The 22,971-nt window shown below is 35.7% G+C and overlaps 1 protein-coding gene across 1 annotated transcript in view; it reads right to left on the bottom strand.

Annotated features, from left to right (window-relative positions):
- Positions 1-2,523: 2,523 nt before the first annotated feature.
- The window catches only part of LOC150097671 (glutaminase liver isoform, mitochondrial-like), a 171,458-nt gene continuing 151,010 nt past the window's right edge, over positions 2,524-22,971 (bottom strand). Inside the window, exons 14-15 of the mRNA XM_090407710.1 lie at positions 16,564-16,704; positions 2,524-2,839 (exon numbers count right to left, since the gene is read on the bottom strand). Of these exons, the coding sequence (XP_090263836.1) occupies positions 2,692-2,839; positions 16,564-16,704 (289 nt within the window). The 3' untranslated portion in view covers positions 2,524-2,691. The remainder of the gene's footprint in view (positions 2,840-16,563; positions 16,705-22,971) is intronic.

Raw genomic sequence — 22,971 nt, forward strand, 5'->3', positions numbered from 1 at the left:
GAACAAAAATGAACTTTTTTTTTTGTGTTGGAAGAGATTCAATAACCAGGTCAAAGCCATAGCTAAATCTTTTGCATGCCCCTTAAAAATAAATGGTGATATGGCATCCATTCCTACAGCTTTATTAACATCTAATCAACACTTCATACACCATAGAAGGTACTTCCATAGAGATTGCCAGAGTCTGTTGTGGGTACCATGACTGTGAATGAGTTCAAAGCAAAGTATGATAAGATATTGCACAAATGTGGGCTAGTACTGGGTCAGGGTTATGGCCTCCCTCAATGAGTAAGGACTCCACGGTGTAGCCCATAATGATATCATAGTGAGCTTTGATGTCACCTCCTTATTTGTAAATATTCCCCTTTTTGATACTAAATTTACTGAAAAATGTCCTCCCCCCCGACATTACTGATGTTTTTAATTTTGCTATCCATACTGGTTGCTTCTCCTGGAAGGGTACCTTATATATAAACAGATAGAAGGTACTTCCATAGACTCTAAATCCCCCTATGGCCAATTTCTATATGGAGCATTTTGAAAAATGTGCTTTTGATGCTGCCAGTCTCAAACCTTCTATTTAGTTAAAATATATTAATGATGTGTTCTCTATTTGGCAACATGGCTCAGACACATTAGACTCTTTCTCCACCTCAATAGTCAACACCCCAGAATCTAGTTCACTATTGATAAAGAAAAAAAAACAACAGCTTACTTATTTTAGATACTCTGATCACATGTCTGCTAATTGGTATTCTTTCTTTTTCAGTTTACAGAAAAACTACCCACATAGGTACATAATACATACATAAACTTTTCTCAATCTCCCCTTCTCAGCAATATAGAGTCTTCAAATGTCATCCATAAAAATGAATTCTTCGCCTTCAGCACCATGGAACAGTCGAACATGCCTTTGAAGAACTTCATTGTAATATCATTCACTTTTTCCAGCACTTGTAGCTTGGTGCAGCCATTAAGTATAATGCCTCCCCACACCATAATCCCCAGCACCAACATATCTATCCCTTTCAAGAACATTCTGGTGATGGTAAGTAGTGCCACTTTCATGCCAGATCAAGTGTCTAGAATTAGAGTAAAGACAAAAATGACTCATCTGTAAAGAGTACATCAGCCCATCACTGTCTTGTCCAATTTTTATGGATACAACACCACTGAAAACATGCTCTATGATTAGCTGTGGAGAAAGGGACACAGATTACAAGTAGCCCTATAGGCCTACTTGTCACAGACGCCTTGCCATAGTTTGTCAAGATATCTGCATACCTGTGCTTGAATGGAGCTGACCTGCCACGGTGTGTCAATTGCATTTTGCTGTTATAACCAAAAATCTGTCTTCATGCTCCTATGTAGAGTGAGGGCAACCTCTTAGCAAACATCTTGGTGCAATGCTATGTGAGATTCCAAATTCTCTGGCAATATCAGTAATTCTGCAAGCCTTTCTAATAATTCTTTCCTGCATGAAATCAACTAGATGATGTCTTTGAGACAGTAAAAGGCATCCAAATTTGCATCTTTATTCCTTCAAACACAATTTGCTTAATGCAGCCTTTTCTGGTAAGTGACCCCTTTGCACGCGATTCAAAAATTTGAACATGTACCCACTTTCTACTCAAAATCATCAGTTATACAAATTGCCACAAGCTGATTTGTCTGAATTTGCAGTTATCATCTTCAGAAATAATGTTCATCCTTAGGTTTTTGGTCACCAATGTGTTATTCCATTAGTCAAGAAGGAGCAATATGATTGAGATATATAAGTTGGTTAAAGGATTGTTACAAATTAAATGCAGAAGATTTTCATAGAAAAGTAGAATAAGAGACCATTTCTGGAGGCTGTAATAAGAAGGATGTGAGCCATGAAGTTAAAAGTAAATTCTTTGTTGGGAGAGTGGTGAGTAGAATGCCCTGAGAGTGTGGTCAGCATAGAAAGAGTGAACGAATTTTATTATTACATGACACTTCCAAGGAGTCTAAAGACTCATCGAGGGGGAGCACCACTCAATCTGCCAACTACAGCAAACCTCATCTACACCAATGCCATCTACTGCCCATCACCACTAGTATTTTCACAAACATCTATGTCCATGGTGGGATTTGAACCTGCAGCTTTTGGCTGGAGAGCAGGCCGGCAATTTTAGCCATGGTTTAGTGAGTTTTGCGTGTGTGACAGAGACAATGGGAAACTCCTACAATGTCTCTTGACTCCACATTTGTGTGATAACTTTTTTTTAGTATTTTTACAAATGTTTAGCAGGCCACTATGCGTACTTTATCTCAACTATTTAATGGTTTTTGATTACAATTAAATTTAATTGTAATCAAAATAGCAAATTTTAAGGAACTGTTACTATATTTGTAAGTCATTGTAAAAATAAAGGTTGGAAACTGCATAGGTCATGACTGTACACCTATCCATCTAAATGATTCAACAAATTTTGGTGAAATCTAATATTGAACAGCTACGTTAAATTCTTTAAAAAAAAAACTCAAATTTACACAATATCCAAGTCTAATTGTGTTTTATTTACATAAAGAACACTACTGGAAATTATGAGCTATCCAGCATGTAGAGCCTTTAATCTATAATGTACATTAGTTTGTTGTTATACAATTACTGCTTAAAAATATTTTTTTAAAAAAAAGGTCAAATATTTTCAATAACCAAAAATTTTATAAGCTTTCTGGCAAATGCTTAGTGCTCTTCTGAGTGAGTCCATGTACTATTTCCACATCTGAAATGGTTTCCCAACTATCCAAGAAGTCGGCAACATTGGTGTATTTAAATGCCAGAGCATCATCTAAAGGAGTGTGTCCCCATCTAATGAACAGAAAAATATTTCATATTTAAGCTTATTTTGAATCAAAAATCACATGGGGTAGGGGTAAATTGAATCTTATGCAGGCTTAAACAGTATTTTGCAAATTTTGTTGCTGTTATTGCTATTTTATGTAATTATTATAATAGAAATATATATTCTTAAATTAATTGAATATATCATGTATATAGATGCTATATTACATCACTGTTCTGCTCATCATCCATCCCAAAAATATGGAATAATTAAACCTAAGATGTCAAAGAGCTCACAAAATCTGATCGTCAAAATAAGCTATCTAACAAAAATACCAAATATTTCCTTTTTCAATCCTTAAAATCCAACAACAACAAAAAAAAAAAAAAAAAGTATTGACCATTTCTCTCCTCATCCTCTGACTAAACAGAAGATGAAATTTACAGAATTTTGGATATAAAAGCACTTCTGAACAAGGTATAAAAATATGGACAAGGCATGCAATATTTTTTTATGAAATATTAGAAATTTTTAAATGTGTCAGCCAAATTTATCAATTATTATCTTCTAACAAAGAGAAGTTCTTTCCTTTGAAAGACATATTTCTGAACATAGAGTTATATTAACATGATTCAACACTAGCCATGTTATTAATTGTACTGATTCAATTGCACTTTTTTTTTTTCACACTCACTTGTTGGAAACCTAGACTACGTTATGCCATGAATGGACGAAGGATTTTTTCTATATATATACATACACACACACACAAACACATACAGTAGATTTTGGTTAATCAGGGCGGCCATTTATTTGGGACAAATAAATGGCTGCCCTGATTACCGAAGAATGGAAACAAATCGAGAATATAACCCAAAGTTGCTTTGTTTACTTGGGCCACCTTTATCAGGACAGTGGCTGTAGATGGTGCATGTGTAGTGAGTTTCATAGAGAGAGTTGCTGTCAGTCAGCACTGTGATGCAGAGTAGAGAGGACACACATTTTGACAGTAACAATTCTACTTAGGGTGACTGCTAGGTAGCATACTTTAGATTAAAACAAATGTGTGTTAATTTTTTGGTAAAAAGTGTAACAAGCAGTGTAGCGATTCTTTTTTTTTTTTATGTCACTGGCGAGATGCCAAGGAAAGATCTAACATTAGCAAATAAAATTGCCTTACTTGACAAAATAAAAAGCCAACCATCTAACATCAGTTGGCAGAGATAACTGATGTTTCAGAATCTACAATTGCACGTTTTGAAAATCCCAAAAACGTAAGTGAGAAGGCAAGAATCCAGATGTTGGGGAAGCTCTCAATCAATGTTCTCTATTGTAATTGGACAAGGCATGTGTATTAATAGTCAAATGTTATAAAACCAAATCAGAAGAGTCGCCTTTAAAGCTACAGATGGTTAGTTATCATGATGGAAAACCAGACATGAAATAAAATTTGAGGAGGACAGTGCTGAAGTGGCAATCAACTAAACTACCCAAATTGTTGCAGAAGTTTAGTCCTAATGAAATCTATGATGCTAACAAAACAGGTCAGTTTTACTGTGCCACACCATACAGTTCCCTGAGCTATAAACTTGCAGCGCTGTCAGGGTCAAAAAAAGCAGTGGATTATGTTGCCGTAACATGTCGAGAAGTGAAAAACGGAAGCTGTTGGTCATTGGAAAAAGCGCCAAGCCTTGATGCTTTAAGGAGTTTAGAATGGATAGTTTGCCAGTTCTTATTGTGTCAAAAAGAATGCACGGATGACTTCTGTTATTTTTCAGGAATGGCTAATGAGTTGGGATGCAGAATTGCAATGAAATTCAAGAAAAATTCTGCTTCTGGACAACTGCATGTACGTCCTCAATTAGATTGTTTGAAAAACAATTGTGGGCAGCATGGCTTTGTAAAAGGTAGGTCTTGTCTTAGTAACTTATTCACATTTTATAATAAAGTGACAGCAAATTTGGATAAAGGTAATGGTGTTACACCATGATACTGCTTGACTTTAGCAAGGCATTTTGACAGAATGCCACATGGAAAACTATTACAAAAACTGGAGCAAATGGGAATGGATACGAGGCTGGTAGCATGAGGAGTGGCTGACAGACAGACAGACACTAGTGTATGGTAGAGTGGAGTCTAGGAGAATGATGGTGACTAGTAGAGTACCTCAGGGTTCAGTATTAGGGATCGCTACTCTTTAATTTGTATATCAATGACATAGGGAAAGATGTTGGGGGGGGGACACGTTCAGCTGTTTGTTGATGATATAAAAACTGGGGAGTGCAATAGTTGATAAAGGCAATGTAGATATTCTGCAGGATGATTTAATAAATTGGCATTGTGGGCAAAGGATAGTGATTGTCAATTTAATGTTGCAAAATGGAAGGTTATGCACTTCGGGTTGAAAAGGTTGCATACATATGGTGTATCATATTGATGAGGTTAGGAACTTGGGGATAATGGTAGACAAAGAGTTAAAGTTCAGAGGGCATATTGCAAAAGTTGGTAAAATAGCTCAATGAATTACTTGGATGTTGAAAAATACGTTTATCTTTACTAGTTAACGTATTTTACTACCTTATAGAGAGGAAGTTATTATTCCTCTTTATAAGGCTATGATTTGGTCACCTGGGTTTCTTGGGGACCAGGTGGTGGTCAAAAAGATTCGGAGATGAGTGACCAAGATGGTGACAGGTTTAAGTTTTGTTGGTTACAAAGTTTAGTTGATAGGCAGAAAAGAGGGGGACATGATAGAAACTTTTAAGATATTAAAGTGGTTTTTATAAAATTGATGCAAGTGAAATTTTTCAATATATGGCAAATAATCAGAGAACTATAGGCCATCCATGTAAGTTGTAGAGGAGTGTTGTTAGTAGGCGTGTGCAGACCAGATTTTCTGCACAGAGAGTGGTGAGTACAATGGATTGCCATAATTGGTTGCGAGTTCTCTAACAGTGAATGGATTCAAGGAGAGGTATGATAAGATTTGTGTATATGATGGTTGATTTGAGTCTCCAGATTTCACAGAGATGCCGTGAAGTCCGGAGACTAAAATAAAAAAATACAACTATATAGTAGTCCTACTCACCAAAGAAGAATATGTTTAATCTCTACTCGTTGAAGGCTTTGATTGATTCATTTGTGCAAGTTAATAGTTTAAAACCTGGCTGGTAGGATGTCAAAGCTGTTCTAAGAAGCTCGATGAGGTGGCTGTTAGTGAGGATAGGATGTTTTTACTTGACAAATTTCATTACAGAGAAGAGAGATTCACAGCAGTAAGTTGTCCCAAAAACAGAAGTCAGAAGCCAGTTTTCTGAAGATTGGGATACTTTGCTTCTGGGATTTGTTTCCAAAAGTCAGCAGATGAGCTTTTATCTACTAGCTTCAAACGCACGTCTTCCTGCAGCTCAATAAGCTGTCTCTATTGAAGCAACATCCACGGTAAAAGGTGCAACAACAACAACAGGACATCCATCATTGATGACATCAATCACAAAAGGATTCACAAGAAATTCAAAACATGGCTTTAACTTTTTTAGTTTCTCAAACCTATTCTGAAGTGTTTCTAAGTTTCCTTCGTATTGTTTCAGTTAAAATCGTCCTCCCATTGTTGATTAAACACTCATTTCTTGTTCGTATTTCCGTTTTATGCTCTTCTGTTGCTCAGTCATTTTAAACAAGGGTTTTATAACTTTCACTAAAATCAATCTTAATTGTTTATTAATCAGAAAAGTACTTATCTACACTAAAATTCACTAGTTATGTTCCGCTACCACTACAAGCACGTAACCTGTGTGTATTGCATGAAGAGTGATGATGCAGAGTCATGGCAACAGAGGCAGTGGGTAATGCAGCGATCATAGTAGTCACTTTTGGAACTAATTTTGGCTGGAGCGACACAGGCCATAAAATGTCAAAACACTTTTTACCAACCAAATATGATAATAAAATCCACATTAACAACCCTTTTGGCCGGTACCATTTAAAAGCTAAAAATGTAAAGTTTCAAAATATATGTTTTTTACTTATCTTTAAAGCATTTGCGAAATAAAATATTCTAATATTGGTACATACTATACTACTATAGATTATTAATATAAAAGTTTAGAAAAAATGACAATGAAAAGCAATATTGTCTCGGGAACTGCAGTTTGCCCACCCCTGGTATATGATATCCTCAACAGCCTTCTGTAATATCACATCTCAAAAGCAGCTATTCTTCTTTAGGTTTAAAGTCTCACATCCATAAGTTGCTGTTGGAAAAACAACTGCATCCAAAATCCTCAACTTTGTTCCCATGGAGATAGACCCATCCTTCCATATTTTAAACAAGTCTCTGACTGTTGTTTTAGGCATTCCTAATCTTCTTCTGAATAGCAATTCTTCACATTAATAATGGATCTCAGGTACTCAAATTTGCTGACTTCCTCAATTCTTTCTCCATTCAAGTGTACTTGAATGGAGAAAGAAATGAGGAAGAAATACAAACAGGGAAGCTCTTGTTTCTCAAGAGCTTCTCTGTCTGTATTTCCTTTGAGAACAATAATCTTTGCCTTGCTATGATTGAGCTGAAGTCCTCTGTTATTACTGATCTTGTTAACTTTATCAATAATTTGTCCTAGTTATTCCTTGTCATTACAGAAGAGTATGATATCATCAGCATATCACAGATTACTGATCAATCTACCACCTGTCTTAATTCCTGTCTCGAGCTCATCCAGTGCTTCACGCATGATGTCCTCTGCATATATACTAAACAAGTGAGGAGAAAGTAAACATCCTTGCCTAACTCCTTTTCCCACCTGAAGCCAATCAATGAATCCAAAACCTGTTCTTTCCGTGGCTTCTTGCTCCCTGTACGAGTTGGCTTTCAACCTGTCTCCTAAGTTTGTCATAATCACTAGCCTTGAACTTTCCCATATATCTTTTCTTCACAGAAGTCTGCATATGGCTAGCCACAACCCAGGTGATTACTTCATGATCACTCTCACCAACTGGAGGAAAGTGCAAAACCAAAAAAGCTAAAACCTTACCATGTTAAAATACTTCAGATAACTCCCACACTTCATCCAACAGTTGACACCATAGACATACCTACAAACGTCAAGCAATTAGCAAATCACTCCCCTCCCCCAAGGGAGACTCTCCCTCATTTATTAAAAGTTCACTTTAAAACCATAATAGGATATATATTAACCTGAAAGATTCAGACATGATGGTCAGATTTTACATTACTTCACTGTTCACCAATGTACCCTTATTATTTTTATTATTTGACACTAGGGAGTCCAAGGACTCATCGAGGGAGGGCACCTGCTCTAAAACACCGTCTCCACCAACTGACCGCAACTACACCAATGCCATCTACTGCCAACCACCACTAGTATTTCACACAGACAATCACAAACATCCATGCCCACGGTGGGATTCGAACCCGCAGCCTTTTGGCTGGAGAGCGGATACGCTATCCACTCAGCCAACCAGACTAGTAAGGCGTCTTAACAAAGACTCCTTACCTTAATAAGCCACATTTTCCCTTTGACATTCATGAATTATTCAGATTATTTTACATTAATTTTCTAGATGGAACTGCTATAGCCCCCTCCTACAGTAGCTGGTTTATGTGTAGCATAAACCAGCCACTGTGGGGGGGGGACAATTTCTCAACACAGCTACACATAAACCAGCAGCTTGTTTATACTATGTAAATGATGATTTTGCTATTTAGCCTTATAGCCTAGATGCATTAAATAGTCATTATCCAAAATTACTCTACTCCATAGAAAAGAAACTAATAACTGTCTTCCCTTCCTAGACACACTAGTGAACGATTCATTAACCTTTTCTGTTTATAGAAAACTCAGATAAATGAGTAGGTACATGGAGGGAATCACACCACTACCTATCCCATCCCAATAGTATGGTGTCGTGACGTGTTCTCTTGACGTTCGAATCCGCCATCTTGCTAAAAGTCACTTTCATCAAATACGGAAAACTAATTGCAAATTAATCACTGATCTAAGGGTAGAGAAATTTCTATTATACTGCGCCACTCTATATGAATTAGTAGGATCAATTCAAAATTAGTTAGCAGTCTTTTCACTCATTCAGGCCGATGGTATTTATTTTCATTCCTTCTGGGATTCCCGCTAGATCCGAATTTTTGTGAACGGTGCAGTAAAAAGAAATTCAGGCAAACACAATATTTAAATTAACAAACAAAACATTTAATATATGGTTATATAACAATTACATAACTTCCACTTCTAAATATGACAAACCAGTCAAGTTAGCATATCAAGTCAAGTCATTCATATTAATCCAATCTTCCAAACTTTCACATACAAATTCACAGTTTCAGAATTACAAAGTTCCTATACCCAACTTATTACAATAGAAATTCTTAATTAATCAGTTTCCTTGTATCTCTCAACTACACTCTACGATTAACTCATAACAGGCACTAACCACGGCAGATATCATTTCAATGTCTATATTTTCAACTCTCAGCCTCGATGGTATGCTACAGTTAATGTTAGAAACAGCGCGACGGAACTAATACTTAAATCTTCATACACTGAAATAAACTAATATGACTGTCCTTACCAGAAATAATCTTCAGTACTTCCAATATTTTGTGAGCACACTTCCAAATTGTATTTATCACACTTGCGAGACACTAAATAACTAAAACATTACTAATCGCGCTTCAAAAACTCCACATAACAACTATAAGGTACATTAATTATTCTTATTTTTCATTCATCAACTAGTTTAACTCCGTACAATTCCTTTTTTGGTAGTATAGAAATAAGTCGTAATTGTAGACTGACTGGATTTATTCAGAATTCTTCGTTGAATGTCCAGTTCTCTAATTATCCGATTACGGCAATAATTTCCTTTTATTACTACAACTGATTTTGCTTTCAGCCAACTATAAGATTCACTTATAAAAAAAAATATCTACTATACTCCTATCCTTAGGAATCTTTTAATTACTTCTACTTCTTTAGTTTACTTCCTTGCTACCTTATAGTTCCAAAGTTCCGTTCCGACTCCCTACTACATATATATTTTCTCTTCTTATTCTGTCCACGCTCCCTTCACACGCGCTCGTTTATTTCACGCGTCTCTATGACAACCGATAAACGTAAACATTCTCGCGAATGTTACATTAGGCTACACAACTACATCGAGTTATTACATAACATTAAGCTTTCACAAAAAGAATAAATAGAATAATCGCATTTCAACAAATGCGTAGTTAAATTACAAATATAAGACTTTATAATATTGACATAAGAACAAATAAAATAGCTTAATAACATTTAATACAGAATCTATTTACCATTAACGCATTTCTTTGATTAAGCAATTAAATATTTGACATAATTAAGGTAGTTATATGATATCAATTATAATTTATGTTATTTACATTAAATAATATTTACAAATATAGTTCTTGTGACGGAAAATCATGTTGGATTCTGAATCAAATAACATTTATTCTATTTTCTACATAATTAGAATCCAACAATGGGATCCTTGAAAACACTTAGACACAGAGTCAGGACTATTTGTTCAAATGATATGCAGCCCTGGAAACTAAACTCAGATACCTTCACAACACTTTTTTTAACCAATGGCTAAAACACACATAAAGTTAACAAATTACTGCACCGTGTGCTTCCCCCCCACACACACACCAACCCTCCTATAACCAACACACAAGATCACAACAAAACTGTTCTCATCCCTTATTCAAGTTACAAAGTTTTCCACAAATATAATATTCGTATCATCTTTAAACCACACATTCAGCTAACTACTTTCATCTACTTTTCTATGGATCGACTTCATTCTTTTGCACATCCTGGAGCATATAAACAGGGTTTCCCAAACTCTGTTCCACAGAAAGTGAATAAGTGATCTGTGAAAAATTATCAAAATTAACAAGCCTGGAATGATTTTAAATTCTTAAGCAAGTTCAAACATGTTTGAAAATCAGGTGCTCCTCACTTTGCATGTTGATTGTGCTATTAAGACCAGTGCGCGCTGGCCTTGACTCAGCCGCTTGCAGTTGTCGACACCTCCAAGCACGAGGTGTCGACAACTCTATTCAATAGAGTTGTCGATTGAGTATCTATTCAATAGACAGAGCGTACAATATATCTAGCACACAGATGAAGCAAAATGAAGAATTAAACTACCTGACACAGAAGCTCACACTTAATGGTTTTGAACCCAAGACATCAAAAGAATTCTTAATACAGCTCCTGCAACTCCCTTATCAAAACAAGATTTCAAGAACACAATCATGCTGCGGTACTTCAAGAACGTCATGGACAAATTGGCTACATTGCTCCGCAAGTACAACATAAAAGTGGCTTTTCTTCCTTTACAAAAATTATCAAGATTCCTACATCCACCAAAACCTCCACATCATCCCATGAAAAAAACCAAGCGTCTATCAAATTCACTGTTCTTCTGGCATTTGTTACATAGGCCAGACAGGAAGGAGACGAGAGATCCACATGGCTGAACATATAAAAGATGTCAAAAAAAAAGAAGGGAACACAAATCAGACTTAGCATTCCATACAGCTATTACTGGCCATCAAGTACTCTGGCAACAGACAAACATGTCATATGTTGATAAGAACTGTTTCACAAGAAAATTTAAAGAAGCTGCAAGAATGCTTAGAATCATGGCAACAACCAACACTGTTCTAACTAGCATACAATAAGGAATGTCTCATTTTGTATTCGGGTTCTCAATTAATGAACAGTTTGTGAAGTCAAAAACATCTAATTGACTATTAGTTATCAATAATCTTTGGTTGTTGCATTAAACTTTTATACACCATTACCGCTGACGATGCAAGTCTTACGATGAACAAAACTTGTCGGAATTTTATTATTTTATTTTTATTGTTTAATAAGCATGTGGTCTCAATACCGAAAACTATCTCCAGAACTGCTTACGTTAATTCTTTTTCTTCTTTGCTTCATGGATAGGCATTTGCCTGTTCTAGTTTCGCTGGTCTTTCCATTTTGACACTGGTCTTCCTCTCTCTCTCTCTCTTTTTCCCTTTGTCTATATCTATCCACTCTTTTGGTAGCCAATATCTTTTCATCCTAAATAGATATTCTTTCCATTTTTCTCTATATTCTTTGATCTTTCCATTTACATTTCTATATTTTTTCATCTATATCTTTATCTTTTAGATATTATGTTATTATGCAGCCTAAATAATTAAACTGTGTCATCTGTTTTATTATTTTATTTTCTATAACTGTTTTTGATCTAACATGATCTCAACCTTTAAATGCCATGACTTTTGTTTGTTTGTTTTTGTGAAATTTTTGAGTTGTATTGTTGCCTTATTTTGTTTAATTCATAAACTGATTTTTGAAGGTTATCTTTTTAACAGTTTGTATAATCTGATTATCTGCATACAGCAGTGTACTGATAACAGTTCTTCTGGTTAACTGGATACCTTGTTTTGTTGTTGTTTTCCATATTTTAATAATCTGATCAATATATATATATATATATAATTGAATAGAGTTGGAGATAAGCTACATCCCTGTCTAACACCCCAATTTATTTCAATCTCTTCTGTTAATTTATTACCTAACTGTAAATGTATTTTTGTATCTTTATATAAACTTTGTATAGCTTGTGCCAAATGTAATGGATATCCTTGTTTTTTCATTATATTCCATAGTTTTTCTCTGTGTATTTTATCAAAAGCTTTCTCGTATCTATAAAGGCCATGAATCTCTAAATTAAATTCTCATCTTTTTTCAATAATTTGTTTTAACACATAAATATTGTCTACACATGATCTTCCATGTCTGAAGAATCTTAATTTTAAGATATTCTCCACCATAATAAATTTAGTTTAATCCTTTATCCAAGTGTGAGCAAACAAAGTTTGTTCACAGCTTTGAAAATATCTTCAAAGTTTGTTCACAGCTTTGAAAATATCTTCAGGACTGGGGTAAGGTAGTATAACACTGGGCAACTCATAGCAAAGGTGAACCAAGCTAACATCACTCTTATCTCAGTATCTCCCATAATGTAAAACACATCTCCTTGCAGATATGTATAATGTTATACATTAAGAGAAGGGCCACTACCCAGACTAGTTTCGAGCTTTATTGAGATCTCTTCAGTGGGAGCCAGGCCCAGAGTTGGAGATACCAGGCAGAAGCATTAGCAAGGTCATCTCTACCTATAGGAGTTGCCAAGTGTGCCACCTTTTTATTAAATTACTCTGGATTTAGAGAAAGATTGAAAGTTTATTTTTCACTTGGTTAGACTATAATAAATTTAGTTTAATCCTTTATTCAAGTGTGAGCAAACAAAGTTTGCGCCTGAAAATATCTTCAGGATTGGGGTAAAGTAGTAACAACACCGGGCAACTCATAGCAAAGGTAGACCAAGCTAACATCACTCCTATCTCAGTATCTCCCATAATGCAAAACACATCTCCTTGCGGATATGTATAATGTCATGCATTAAGGGAAGGGCTACTACCCAGACTAGTTTCGACCTTTATTGAGGTCTCGTCACTTCTGGGCCTGGCTCCCACTGAAGAGACCTGAATAAAGGTCGTAACATAAAGTTACATTCATCCTTTGAACTCATTCCACACATTCACACATCACTGTCACACCTGGGCAATACTTTTGCTATCTTTCCTCTCACACTACTGTCTTTTATTCTTCTTGGCAACTATGTGATATCCAGTCTTATACTCTCCTTATTTCCAATCAAGTCATTTGTTCCTGTCCCTCTACCAATTCTTTTGTTTGGTTATACCTCATATCCAATGTCTCAATCCCTCTATTCATTCCACCACCCAAAAAACAAATGCATATTCTTGTTCATGGCAAAAAAGCACATGCAAGTGATGGTAAGATAACGAGAGTAAGTAATATCATAAAAATAATGCAAGATTTGAAAGCAGAGTTGGTTAAGATGAGGCAAGATATGAATTGGATGGCAATCTTAACCAACCATGCTTGCAAATCTTGCATCAGTTTTTTGTCATATGAAAGAGGTAATGGAAACCTACCAAATGGTGTTGAGGGATTGATTTTTAGAGGGATCATGAACAAGAAGATGCAAAAGGTTTGTTTTTTGGGTTGTGGAATGAATATCATCATGCAAAAAATATAAAATTAACTTATTTTGCTGCAGCCCATACAACTACCATATTTTATTATTATTATTAACATCTGACTTCCATGGAGTTAGAGACTTATTGTGAGAGGTACACACTATCACACATAAAGCTCATCACTGTGCCTTAAACCGATTCAATGTGTCTACATTCACAACACATGTCTCATAACCACTGCCATTATTTCCTTCTTTCATGTCTACCTTATGTGGATATAATTCCTCTGCTATCATCAACAGCACTCCCCTTTCCTTCTTGTCCTTTCTGTCCTCAAAAAAAAATATTACACCTTTCCATTTCTATTCCCATTAGGATATCATCCAGTAACGGCTAGTGAGAAAAAATTTTTTTTTTCATTTTGTATAGGCAGCACCCCCACTTAAAATTTTATCGGCCACCACTGATATCATCTTCATTCAACACTTATTCTAATGACTTTGGAGAATAAACTATTGGTGAAACCATTTCATCTCCCTTATTTCCTGGCCTTTGTAAATAAACATAGCAGTTCACTTTTATGTCTATAACCAGTCCTACATAACCCACTTGTTAGTTGTGATTTTCCCATCACACCTGCCCTTGCCCAATCACCTTTATCACTGACTACCACATATATCTGCTCTGTCTCAACTTCCCCACTCACATCCTGATCTATTCCATTTCTATGCTAACCATCCTCATACATCCATTCGCTACTACTTCCAACATGTGCTCTGCCTATGCCATGTCTTTCTGGGCTTTCCTCCCATTTCTCTGTTCCTCTTGCATTTCTGTTCTCTCTTCATCTCTCAAGCTACTCCTGTTTTCATTGCCAAGTACTTCTGTCTTTTCAATATCACTCTCCTAATCTTTCACTTCATCTCTCTTACTTCTGATCTCTTGCTTGCATCACACTGCACTTCCATCTAGTAACAGTTTCTCCAGTTAACTCACTCCAATGCTATTCAAATGCAATACATCACATCTGTATAATTCTCTTCTTCATTCAAATACATGCCATACATCTGTAAACTGCACTACCTTCTCCTCACTCAGCTCTGCCAGTATACCAATTCATGATTCTGGCTCTCCATCTGAACTCATCATTGTCATACCTCAGCAACAAACCAACATCCTTTCCCACTATACTGTTATCTTTCACTCTCCTCAATAACTATCTGATATTTGCCCTTACATTCTTCTGTCCACTTAAATCAGTTTTTCCCACAACTACCACTAATTCTCTCGCTCGTTTCCTCCTTATGTCCAAAGCATGAATTATCTTGCTCATTCTTCCTCCTGTATCAGTTCTTGTGGACTTTCTCATTAACCAATCCTCTAACAATGGAATCTCCATACTCTTCTATTCTCGAATCACTCGTCACTTCTTTTACCCTTTTTTCTTTCATTCTATTCTTTTGCACATTTTCATTTGTTTCCACTAAACATATAATATCACACCACATATTCCTCATTTCATTTTGAATAACTGTTTCATCAGATCTTGCATTCCAACAATATCACTCTCTGTCACTCCTATAGTCTCACTACCTCTCGTTCTGCCAAACCTTACTTCCATTTCCTCCCTTTTACATTTTTGCATTCTTTCACTCCCTCAGTCTCATTAGCTTTCCTTCTGTTTACATTTCTTTCATTTTATGCTATCTTTCTTTCCTTCAGTCTGTTTTGCATTTGTTAACTCACAGTCTAACAAAATATTGCACTTCCTGAAAATCCGTTTTTGTAAGAAGTGTAACTAACATTTTTGAAAAATCTATGTTGTTAACTACACTTGATTTTTGTGATGCTTGCGTTGCACCGATTGACATCCACATAGTTGACCTCATGAGTACAGCCACTGTTCCATTCAAAGAAGGCAAGATTCAAAATTTCAATTAATAAAGTTAGTAACAATTCCTCAAGGCCAAAAATCATGCAGGTACACTATGTTATCAAAAGTAAACAACAGTATAGTAAAATTCAAGCAATATCAACCAATTATTATGCAAAATAAAACTTATCTTTTCCAGAGCTCTTTACTAACTCTGTGCACATTGTAGCCTTCTAGTGATCATGATATACATAACAAAATTATGATAAAGAGTAAGCAGAGCTATGAAAGATGATATGGTCACTTAAACAGAATGGGAGATAAAAGATTAGCAAAACAGTTGTTTGAAATAAAAATCGTAGGGAAAATATTCAATGGAAGACTAACATATATAACAGACAGCTTTAGAAGTTCAAAATGTTAGAGCTGAATAAAAAAGATCTGTCAAATGATTGACAGAATAACAAACAAAACAGAAATATAAATACAAAATAGTAATAATGAAATATTAATTATGTCATCATGGGAGTCTAGTAAGGTGTAATGAATGCATCTAGTGTGAATGAGTTTAAGAGAAGGCATGGCAGCTGGTTTGGTTGATGTATAGCCTTCTTCAATGATCCTTGATCCCTGGAAGTCTAATAATAATAATAATAATTATAATATCTGTTATTCACCCCCCTCCCATGAGAGTATATACAAGAAAGTGATTATGACTACTGATTTCATAAAAAAATTATTTTAACCTGTCTTCAGGGGCAAGATGAACGTGACAGACCCTCAGTAAAAATTCAACACATTCCTGATGACCTTGTGCTGCTGCCAAGTGAAGTGCTGTGCGACCATCATAATCACTCTGTTGCATATCCATTCCTGATAGGTAACATCTATACAAGTAAAAACATTTAGGATGCAGTTAATTAATAAATAAGAATTTAGGTTGAAATACATTCAGTACTTTCCCACCAGAAAAGATGGAAGCCTATAGTTTATTTCTATCAGAGCTAAAAATAGAAAAATGCAAAAATTCTGACCAAACTGGTTGGAATTCCTGAATTTCTCCATCCTTAACCCTGCGGACATCGCGATCGAAAAAACTGCGGCTTAGGTCGCATGTATATGAGAGATATATTCATTACTAGTATGTGCTGAAATGCGAAAAAACTTAAAAAAAAAATTACACTGCAAATATAATACATGATGGTTTATTTATTTTCAGTTACAATCTAGAAATTATTGAACAAAGGAAAAAAAAACAAAAACAACTAAACCAATACTATCTGACATCAGAGTTCGCGGTATCTGTCAGATACAATTTACTATCAAATATCACTTTCACTTTTGCATTAGACTCTATCATTCTCATCATCGGACTCCAGAAACATTTGCTGAATCTTTTCAACATCTGATGGATTATCTAATCGATATATTTTTCCAGTCATTTTCAATTGTGAATTAAAAAAAAACAACTAAACCAATAATATACTGACATCGAAGTTTGCAGTATCTCCCAGATACAATTTACTATCAAATATCACAAACCTTCACATAACATGTGTTAAACTAAACTGATGGCATAAACAGAATATCACTCATAATATATGTATGCACAACTAGTCATGACCTCCAAGCTATAACTGGATATGTGTAAGAATATTTATATTAAAACAATTTGTTTGTATCTGTCAGATCAGCCGTGACCTCCGCAGGGTTAAAAAAAAATCTCTAAGTCAAATAGGTTGGATAGCATCTTGCTTTATTCTTTATTTCATCTAATGGAAAAAAGATATTCTTCTGTCCACAACTTTTTCTTGAGCTTATTTAGGAAAGATAATCCCTGTATTAACAATCAATATACTCATATCAATCAATATGCCATAAACGAATTACTTGGTATATACCTCAAGAATATCTACAACCACTTCTTTAAATGCTGGTTATCATACTGTTTGCTGATATGGAAAAAAATAATACATTCAGCTTCAGTCCCATCATAGTCGTTCCACCTTATTTCTCACAAAGAATAATCCACTCCACATATTCTTACTTTTTTTTTTTCTGAAAATAATCAGATCTCCACTTGAGATGAACTCCCTTTTTATTATTATTATTGGAAATAGAAATACAATTTTATTAATACAGACCAGTTTACAATAAAACATTTATTAAAACCTACCAATTTCACCAGCAAACTGTCTGGCTTTTTCAAGGCATTTACGGAGATATGAAAGTAAATGCAAATTAAAAGGAACATAAAAAACGTTGTAAACCAACTAGTAGCTATGGTTACACGTTTCGTGTGTGAGAGAGAGAGGACTTATTGTTCTTATTCATTATCATGCATGCGTGTTTGTTGTAGACGTGTAATGTGATTACTGGCTAGCTGTAGTTCAGATTGATTGAGAGAGAGGATCAAGTTTTTCCACGAACTGTTTAGAATTACACCCTGATTTCTGTTGAGGTTTTCGCCGATTATTGACACTATTGTGATACCTTTCATCAAGTCAATTTCTTATCAAATAGCAAGAATACTAAGAGCCCACGACATCAGAGTGATGTTCAAACTAACCACCAACATCAGACAAGTTTTAGGATCCCCAAAAGATAAAGTTCCATTCTACAAATATCCAGGAGTATATTACATTCCCTGCTCCTGTGGTCTTGCCTACATCGGACAAACTTCACGAAGTTTAGAAATTAGACAAAAAGAACATGTTGGTGATGTAAACCACAACAGAAGCATCTCTTCCGGCTTAGCACATCATTTCTACGTCTAACCACACGATAGAGTAGCAAAACAGCTCCATGCCATATCTCGATGACGACTACAGGCATCGTGTATTTAAGGAAGCCACAATAGTGTCAATAACTGGCAGAAACCTCAACAGAAATCGGTGTAATTCTAAACAGTTCGTGGAAAAACTTGATCCTCTCTCTCAATCAATCTGAACTACAGCTAGCTAGTAATCACATTACACGTCTACAACAAACACGCATGCGTGATAATGAATAAGAACAATAAGTCCTCTCTCTCTCACGCGAAACGTGTAACCATAGCTACTAGTTGGTTTACAACGTTTTTTATGTTCCTTTTAATTTGCATTTACTAGCTTTCATATCTTCGTAAACACCTTGAAAAAGCCAGACAGTTTGCTGGTGAAACTGGTAGGTTTTTAATAAATGTTTTATTGCAAACTGGTCTGTATTAATAAAATTGTATTTCTATTATAAAACGACCAAATATGTATAATTTAAATATTATTATTATTATTATTTAGGCCTCCAAGGAGTCAAAAGACTCATCGCGAGTGGTCCTTCCTAGCAAACACAAAGTCTATCAAGCCTCATCGCGGGAGGGCCCTCCTAGGAAACACAAAGTCTTATCATACCACTCCTTAAACTCATTGACCATTCTTGCTCTCACCACTCTATCAGGCAATGCATTCCATGGTTCAACCACCCTTCATGCAAAGAAACCACTCCTGTTCAAGAAACACCCTCTTGTTCACAGTTTCCTTTTGTAACTTTCAGGGATAGCCCCTTGTCATCATTCCTTTCCACTGTTCCACCAAGCAAAAGAACACCCCAGTGTCAACCCTGTAACCACCCCTCAACAGTTTAAAAGTCTCAATTCTTCTATCCACCAAACTCTGCAGTCCACATTCCCTCAGCCGATCCTAATAACTAACATTGTACAGTCCTGAAACCGTCTTTGTTATCCGCCTTTGTACCCTTTCCACAGTTAATTTATCCTCTTCAAATCCTGGGGACCAAATCTGAAAACAATAACCTAAGTGTGGTCTAATCAGGGTCTTATACAACGGAATGATAACTCTTTTATCTCTGCAGGTCAGCATCCTTCTCATTATTGCAGCAATCCTCTGTGTTACCTTCACCACCTTTGTAATATGTCCCCTAAATTTCAGGTTTCTATCAATCATCAACTCCAGGTCTCTTGTCTCCTCTACTTCCTCTAGTATAGTTCCTCCAATAGAGTATGCAGCGTCCCATCGATGTGTCCCAAACTTCAAGACCTTACATTTTTCTGCATTAAACCGCCATCCCCATTCATTTGCCCATTTGTCTAGCTTATTCAAATCCTCTTGCAGGGCTACCACATCTGCACTATTACTAATAACATTTCCCAGTTTCACATCATCCGCAAACAACTGAATATCTCCTTGCAATCCACTGACAATGTCATTGATATAAAGGTTAAACAATATAGGTCCCAGTACTGAGCCCTGTGGGACCCCCACTTGTAACCCTATGCCTCCTTGAAACTGTCTCATAACCAAAACTTCAAACATCCAGTTAACATCTGTCCTGGTATCTTAAAAGTTGAGCTTGCTCTTCTCTTGTTCTTGATGAACTTGCTCATCACATATTCTCATCTGATGATGAGAATAACTACTTATATGAGAATAGAGATTTATAAAAATTCCAAATCTCTTATGGTATGAGACACTGATCCCATATCTGGGGAAATATTCCTAAAATTTTCTTAAAAATTCTAGACTGTTCAACAGAGAACATTCATACACTAATGACCCCATCTACTCAGATGTTCAGTATTTTTTGCCTCTTCTACAAGTACTTCCACAAGCATTATTCATCTAAACTTGACTATAATTCTACTACTTTAAACCTGATAAAATGCAAGTAGTAGATTGACTAACATCAATTTTGAGTTAAATTCCATATTTATGCTAACTGCTCCTCTTCATTCACCTTACCAACTTTATCCAAGGAACATACTTCTTTCACTTTTTTGAAGAAATTATGATCTATAAACATTCAAAAAAATAAATAAATATCAATAACTATGTGTAATAAAAAGTTACATAATAAAAAGTTCTATATTGAGGAAGAAAGAAAGAAAGCAGTAAAGAAGCAATTGGACATGGAGCAATATAGAACTTCAAGGTTTATTAGTTCCAATATTCCTGGAATACAGTATAGAAACTGTAATAACACAGAAACATGCAAAACAATAAATGGAAGATATTAGATTAGAAGCCTCCAGTCCTACTAGGGATGCACTTTTTGGGTGATTGGCCTTGGCTGTTAGATAGGTCTAAGAATTAATTTCCCAAAGTTTGAAAAGTTTAATACAGCCATATTTATTTAGATTAGGTGGTTTTTTAAAATCTGCTGTGGGAACCTTTGCTTGTCAATGATACACTCACTGGATTGAGAGATGTTCAGTTATTTGCAAATGATGTGAAGCTTGTAAGGGTTATATTAGCAACAGTGCTGATGTGGTGGCACTTAAGGAGGATTTAAATAAGCTGTACAGATGAAACTGATACACAAATGAGTGGGGATGTCAGCTTAATGCAACTAAATGTAAGTCATAAAATTCGGGATCCACTATTGCAAAGGCGGTGAAGGTAAGTCAGAGTTTTGCTGCATTACTAAGGACTTTGACCAGAGGATTTAAAAAATCAGCATAATATAAATAAATATAGTTGTGTTAAACTTCCCAAGATTTGGGAAACATTAATTCTTAGACCTCCCATCACCAGCATCCATAGGGGAGTGCATCTCATAGGATTTTATGCTTCTATTCTAGCATTGTCCTTTTTTTTTTCTTCTGTAAGTGAGTGTTATTATAATTTTTATATTGTAGCCCAGAAGGTATCTATATGACAGAGATGAAATATTAGAACTATTAAACCTGTGTTTAATAATTTCTAGGTGCTGCTGTATTCATTCCTTAAACCTACTTATGAGCTTAAACTTGGCACATACCTGATATGATTGATAACTAGGTATTTTATAGCATGTTCAGTGTGCCAAACAACAATTGTGCTCTGATATAGCTCAGCCAAATTCTGCATCAGCATTTGGTACATAAAGTTCTTTACCTCTACAAAAAAGAAATGTAGAGGAAGTCAAATTGTGGAGCTAGAGACCCAGGTGATTGGGACTTGCGCTCCTAATAAATCGTTTAGAAAATGCAAATTAAGGAAGACTTTCACTGTGCTGGTATGGTAGTGTTCCAGCATGCTGGAAGAGGTTATCCTTATGATAATTGAAAGATTGCATAATTGTGCAGCATGTTCAATCACATTGCCCTGTTATTGTGGCTTGCAAAAAAAAAAAATGACCTAAATGATGGAATCTTAATTCAGACATACCCCACACATTCATTGTGGGGCTAGCACTCCATTACAAATGTGTAGATCTTCACTTCCCAAAAGTCAACATTAATAATGAATAGCATAATAGCCATGATAGAAGAGAGGCCTGGAATGAGCAGATGTTTGGAGGGCATTTGAGAACAGAAAGGAACTGTATGCAAGAGACCGTTTGCATTTGAATGAGGAAGGAAAACTAGAATTACCAGGGTGGATGGTAACAGGAGTGGCCTCTTGTGGGAATAAGTGCTTGGGAGAAGGGGGAATACATCAGATAATGCTGAGTCAAGTGGAGTCAGGAGGAGATAATGATAGGTATAGAAACAGTAACATTTTTATGCTTTAATACTAATGCCAGAAGTATCTGGAATAAAGGAGATGAATTGGTGGTGCTGATAGCATCAGCCTGCCTGAAGATTATTTGGATCTCTGAGATGTGGTTGATAGAAGATGATATAATAACAAGAATAGAAATAGAAGGTTACAGCATTTTTTGAAAGGATAGGAAGTGAAAACGCAGTGGTGGAGTACTGCTTATGATAAGTGATGCCTCATGTCCTCTGTGACGGCTTTGGAGGGCAGTGACACTAATGGGTTTTGAAAGTGTGGTGTGAGGTATAGGTGGGCAAGACAGGATATTTAGTGGGGTGTTGCTACAAGCCAAGGAGCACAGAGGGGGAGATGTTTAGGCAGTTGAGCTTGGCAAGTGCAAGAAGAACGATTGTTATGGGAGATTTTAACTACAGCAGTATAAATTGGGAAGACGAAAGTGCATGCAGTAATAACGGAATGGAATTTCTAGAATTCTTGAAGGACAAATGTCTTAGGCAACATGTAATAGAAGGAACACGAGGTTCAAGAGTTTTAGATTTGGTCACAGCATCAGAAGATCTGATTATAACTGAGATGGAATATCTGTCCCCAGTTGGAGAGAGTTACCATGTGGTTTTAACTTGGAAGATGAATAGACATGCAGAAGTATCAAAGAGAAGGGAATATATGTGGAATTAT

Source organism: Typopeltis vanoorti, chromosome 17 (genome assembly GCF_054136105.1).
Source record: "Typopeltis vanoorti isolate ZY-2024b chromosome 17, IOZ_Tvanoo_1.0, whole genome shotgun sequence".
In the NCBI taxonomy this organism is placed as follows: domain Eukaryota; kingdom Metazoa; phylum Arthropoda; class Arachnida; order Uropygi; family Thelyphonidae; genus Typopeltis; species Typopeltis vanoorti.